The sequence below is a fragment of the Seriola lalandi genome, unplaced genomic scaffold (genome assembly GCF_002814215.2).
Source record: "Seriola lalandi dorsalis isolate HSWRI2012SDOR001 ecotype SW California unplaced genomic scaffold, Sedor1 jcf7180002054887, whole genome shotgun sequence".
NCBI lineage: Eukaryota > Metazoa > Chordata > Actinopteri > Carangiformes > Carangidae > Seriola > Seriola lalandi.
The window spans coordinates 81,204-87,026 of NW_019525439.1; the positions used below are offsets into that span (position 1 = coordinate 81,204).

The window sequence follows — 5,823 nt, forward strand, 5'->3', positions numbered from 1 at the left end:
GATTACTGTGTTCAGATGGAGGCTTGTATGTATGGATGTACATTGACCACAGAGGAAAAGGAGCTGGAGTCTTTATCTTGTAATGATCCAGAGCAGGAGGAGACATGGAGAAAATATTTCATCATGTGTTTTCTCCATTTGATATCAGTTCTGCTGTGAGACACACACTTTCAGTCTCTGACTCTCAAGCTGCACAAACAAATGTCACAGCAAATAAGATGAAGACACAAAGTCTTCCAAGATACCCCACAATGCACCAACAAAGGCAGAGAAGAAGAAGACTGCAGCTGTGAACAACTCATGATTGAAATGTTTCATGAGGAAGGAAACACACTCAACACATTAGTGAGAGCTCAGTGAAACACACAGTGAGTTTTGGTGAGAAACACTGAGTGTGAACACAACTTGTGTTTGTTACAAGAAAACTCCACAGGACGCTTTAAGAATGAGGCTGTGCACAAGTTTTAACAGGTGGCACAGCAGCAGTGACTGGATGAAGGATTTCTAATAGAAATGATGTCATCACAGTGACAGGATGGATCAGGATCTCATGATAAATGACATTCTGTACTTTTCTACTCTTCAGACAGATCAGCTGTGACACAGATTCAGTGTTGATCAGTCAAATCATGTGGAATAAAGCAGCCGTCCTCAGGATGAGTCCTGAGCTCCATCAAACCTGTCGGGACATTTTTATTTGACTTCACTTCAAAGTCCAGAGGAAGCCAGAGAAACTGTAGAGCAGAGAGAAAGAGGCTCAGCTCAACATACATGGACTCAGAGAGGAAGTCTAGTGAAGCTACAGCTGCTGTATAGTTTTCATTAAGGAGCCACTTTGTGGCTTCATCTGATCTGATGTCAGATTTGTTTCAGTCTGAAAACAGATGTTTCATGTTACAAAACATCTGTAGAAGCAAATAAGCTGAAATTCCTGCTTAGGTCACAAAACAGAGCTGACAACAGCTGGTTTCATCACTGAGATCTCTTCTCCTCAATATGACACAGTGAGTCATAACGAGACACTGAAGTCATCAGGAGGAAATTCCTCTGTTGTTGAAGTCAAAGATCTTCTGTAGAGATCTGTCACAGAAAATGTTTCAGCTCTTCCTCCTCAGTCAGTGTGTGTGTGTGTCTGCAGCAGGTCTCTACATACCTGAGAGTGTCCAGTCTCCAGTCTGGATCCTCCAGTCCAGCAGACAGCAGCTTCACTCCTGTGTCTCCTGGGTGATTGTAGCTCAGGTCCAGCTCTCTTAGATGGGAGGGGTTGGAGCTCAGAGCTGAGGCCAGAGAAGCACAGCCTTCCTCTGTGACCAGACATCCTGACAGACTGAACACACAAAACAACAAACAGGAACCTTCTGTCAACACTTGGTGCTCTGTGAAACTGCCATCAGATAAACAGGTTGATGAATCCGGACCTGAAAGTTTCCAGTGTACAGAGTGGACTCTTCAGTCCAGCAGACAGCATCTTGACCCCTGAATCCTGCAGGCTGTTGTTACTCAGGTCCAGGTCTCTCAGACTAAAGGACTGGGAGCTGAGGACTGAGGACAGAGCTTCACAGCTTCTCTCTGAGAGTTTACAGCCACTCAGTCTGAAGAGGAATTCATGGAAAACACTCCAATATTCAATATTTGAGGTAAACAACAGGTCAGAGTTATGAATACAAAACAGCTAAACACTAACCTGAGAGTCTCCAGTGTACAGTGTGGACTCTCCAGTCCACCAGACAACAGCTTCACTCCTGAATCCGGCAGGTTGTTGTTACTCAGGTCCAGGTGTCTCAGACTAGAGGACTGGGAGCTGAGGACTGAGGACAGAGCTTCACAGCTTCTCTCTGAGAGGTTACAGTCACTCAGTCTGAAGAGGAATTCATGGAAAAACATTCACATACTCAATATTTAAATTAAATAATAGGTCAGAGTTATGAATACAAAACACTTTAACATTAACCTCAGAGTTTCCAGTGTACAGTGTGGACTCTCCAGTCCACCAAGCAGCTTCACTCCTGAATCCAGCAGGTTGTTGTTACTCAGGTCCAGGTGTCTCAGACTAGAGGACTGGGAGCTGAGGACTGAGGACAGAGCTTCACAGCTTCTCTCTGAGAGGTTACAGCCACTCAGTCTGAAGAGAGGATCATGAGGAATTAAAGAAGAAAGGAAGTTATTTTCTCTCCTGTTGAAAAGACAGAAGTGTCTTTACATAAGGATGAATAAATCCAACTCTCTCTACTAGGGCTGAAACGATTCTTCAAGAATATCGATTAATAAAATTCATTGAGGCAAATTCTTTGCATCGAAGCTTCGTTTAATCCATATGAGGACCCAGTAGTCAACCTGTGCAGAAACTGTCGAGTAGCTCAGTTGGTTGAGCATTCGCCCCATGTGTAGAGGCTAAGGTCCTTGCTGCAGTTGACCCCGTTTCGAGTCCCACATCGGACGGCCCTTTGCTGTATGTCATTTTCCCTCTCTCTGCCTCCCCATTTCCTGTCTCTCTCTACTGCACTGCCAATAAAGGCACAAAAGGCCCCAAAAAATTATTATAAAAAAAAAAAAAGAACGTGCCCTTCTCTGTCAGGGTTTTGAGGTAAGTAGGGGTGGACCCAAATGCAGCCAACACATGGGAGACGGTGCAGGCAGGTTTATTTAACAAAAAGAACTTAAAAAAACAGGCACAGGGAACCACAGGGGATGACAATAGGCAACAAGAACAAAACAAGGACAAACCCAGAGATGAACAGGACGTGAACAGCTTGGAGACGAACCCAGAAATAAACAGACGAACCAACACAGACAAAGGGGAGCACAAAGACTATATAGACAAGATTGATTGAACACAGGTGAAACACATTAGGGCGGGGCAGACAATCACCACACAGACGCAGGACCAAGACAGGAAGCAAAACACTGACACAAGGAAACCAATTACAAAATAAAACAGGAAGTGCAAAAGTCCAAAACAAAACTAACAAAAAGTGTCTGCCATGGCAAACCATGACAGAACCCCCCCCTTAAGGATCGGATTCCAGACGACTCTTAAACAGAACACTATCTTGGACGGGAGGAGGGATCCAGGCGCCAGTGGACAGCATCTTCTGATGCTCAGGGGCAACACAGGGCAACTCAGGGGGACGGCTCGGAGGCCTTATGGACAGGCTGGGCAGTTCAGTGGGGCAAAGGCCAGCATTGCAGGCGGAGCCCGTCTGGAGGGCGAGCAGGAGGACGGCGACGAAGACATGGTCTCTCCGGAGGTCGAGCCGGAGGATGGCATCACCCCTCTGGAGGGTGACCAGGAGTCGACTTGGTACCAGGGGCAGGAGTCAGCTGGACTGCCGTCAGGACACGAGGAACAGGAATCGGCCGTACCACCGGAGGCGGCACAGAGTCCGGGACTGTGCAAGATGTCTAGTTGAGCACTTTAAAAGGAGTAAGCTGGCCATCACCAAACTAAAGGCTAAGCAGCAGCAAATGGGCACGCCACAGCACATGCTGGTTCAAGACGTGAGTACTCGCTGGAACAGCACTTATCACGTGTTATTCAGGCTGCTGGAACAAAGATGGCCAGTGACTGCTGCACTCTCAGACGCAGCAGTGACTCAAAGAAGAAGACACCACTACCTTGACCTCAAGCCTGAATAGTAGAACCTCAGTGAGGAGCTGAGCCAGGCCCTTGAGATATTTGAAGGAGCTGCGGTCTTTATCAGTGGACAACAATATGTTACACTCTCGGCACTTCCACAGCTAGTGCAAAGCCTCGAGAAGTCCATAGAGTTCAGCTTTTGAGATTGCACCAATAAGGTCATTCCAGGCGCATGTGGTAGGACAGATCATAGCAAGATGGCAAGGACTATCAGTGTCTCAACCTTAATCTCCAAGTACAAAACTTAAGTTCTTGCCTGCTGACGAAGCATTCAAGGTCCAAACCACAGTACAAGCCATGGCACTTGCTGCCAAAAAGGATGAAACACAGCCCAACAAAAGTGAAAATGGAGCCTCCAGTACAGCAAAAGACAATCCAGTCACATGTCAAGGGTGTAACATCATTTCTCAACAACATACTGGGATCATCATCACACTCCAGCCCTAGTGATGAAGAAGATGAGGAGCACCAGTTAAACCAAACTGTGCAGAAGGAGGTCTTGATGTATGTTGGAGAACATCCCCTGTCCAAGAAAGAGAGTCCACTTTCATGGTGGAAAACAAATGCAGCACGTTATCCAAAGCTGGCAAAGTCCCTGCTCTGTATTCCAGCAACATCCACGTCATCAGAACATCTTTTTTCTGCAGCAAGAAACATTGCAGGCTTACACACACACACACACACACACACACTAGGGCTGGGACGATTATTCGACGTAATCGACGTTGTCGATAATAAAAGTTATTCGACGTGGAATTTTAGTAGAACAAAACCGGAACTTTCTAATGGGACCGTTTATATCCATCGTCTTTGGTTTACCCGGATACAAGCGCAGCGCAAGGGCTGGGACAACGCGGTGACGTAATGAAGTCATTGACTACGTGAATGATTTGCGTCTGTGTAATCTATTTGAACAACATGGCGGTGTCTACCAGCAGTACGACGGAGCGTGTGGAGCAACACGCGGCAAAAAAGGCTTGCACGCGGTCCTCCAAAGTTTGGGAATACTTTAATCTTTACACCAACGGTGTGGTAGTCTGCAGACTCTACAAAATGCATCCGGCATATCACTCTCTTTTTTTATATTTTCTATTGCTCTTTAATAAAACAAAAGTAGTTTTTATCTTATCACTTGATTAATCAATAAAATAATCAGTAGATTACTTGATTGCTAAAATTACTCTCTACACTTACAGAGCTTTGTTGGAGGCTTTGACCACTGGAAGCAGCTTCAGAAGAGCCTCCTCTGAAGCAGAGTATTTCTTCAGGTCAAACACATCCAGATCTTCTTCTGAGGACAGTAAGATGAAGACCAGAGCTGACCATTGAGCAGGAGACAGTTTATCTGTGGAGAGACGTCCTGATATCAGGGACTGTTGGATCTGCTTCACTAGAGAACGATCATTCAGTTCATTCAGACAGTGGAACAGGTTGATGCTTTTCTCTGCAGAGGGAGTCTCTTCAATCTTCTCCTTGATGTACTGGACTGTTTCCTGATTGGTCTCTGAGCCACTTCCTGTCTGTGACATCAGGCCTCGTAGGAGAGTCTGATTTGTCTGCAGTGAAAGACCCAGGAGGAAGCGGAGGAACAAGTCCAGGTGTCCATTTGGACTCTGTAAGGCCTCGTCCACAGCTCTGTGGTAGAAGAGTTTTGCTTTAGATATGTTTCTTAATAGTTTAGGCCTTCGGGATGCGGTTTGCTTTTCTGATATCAGATTGAGTCCAGACTTGATGAAGGTCAGATGGACATGAAGAGCAGCCAGAAACTCCTGAACACTCAGATGGACGAAGCAGAACACCTTGTCCTGGTACAGGCCTCTCTCCTCTTTAAAGATCTGTGTGAACACTCCTGAGTACACTGAGGCTGCTCTGATATCGATGCCACACTCTGTCAGGTCTGATTCATAGAAGATCAGGTTTCCTTTCTGCATCTGCTCAAAAGCCAGTTTTCCCAGAGACTCAATCATCTTCCTGCTCTCTGGACTCCAGTGTGGATCCGTCTCAGATCCTCCATCATACTTGACCTTCTTCAGTTTGGACTGAACCACCAGGAAGTGGATGTACATCTCCGTCAGGGTCTTGGGCAGCTCTCCTCCCTCTCTGGTTTTCAACGCCTCCTCCAGAACTGTAGCAGTGATCCAGCAGAAGACTGGGATGTGGCACATGATGTGGAGGCTTCGTGATGT

At 46.2% G+C, this 5,823-nt stretch overlaps 1 protein-coding gene and 1 pseudogene across 1 annotated transcript in view; one reads left to right on the forward strand and one right to left on the reverse strand.

Annotated features, from left to right (window-relative positions):
- The window catches only part of LOC111671848 (uncharacterized), a gene marked incomplete at its 3' end in the record, with an annotated part of 39,687 nt that extends 33,870 nt beyond the window's left edge, over window positions 1–5,817 (reverse strand). The window contains exons 1-3 of the mRNA XM_087180075.1: window positions 4,832–5,817; window positions 1,952–2,122; window positions 1,685–1,858 (exon numbers count right to left, since the gene is read on the reverse strand). Of these exons, the coding sequence (XP_087036201.1) occupies window positions 1,685–1,858; window positions 1,952–2,122; window positions 4,832–5,802 (1,316 nt within the window). The remainder of the gene's footprint in view (window positions 1–1,684; window positions 1,859–1,951; window positions 2,123–4,831) is intronic.
- On the forward strand, window positions 3,145–4,313 carry LOC147817797 (E3 SUMO-protein ligase ZBED1-like; annotated as a pseudogene).
- Window positions 5,818–5,823: the final 6 nt, after the last annotated feature.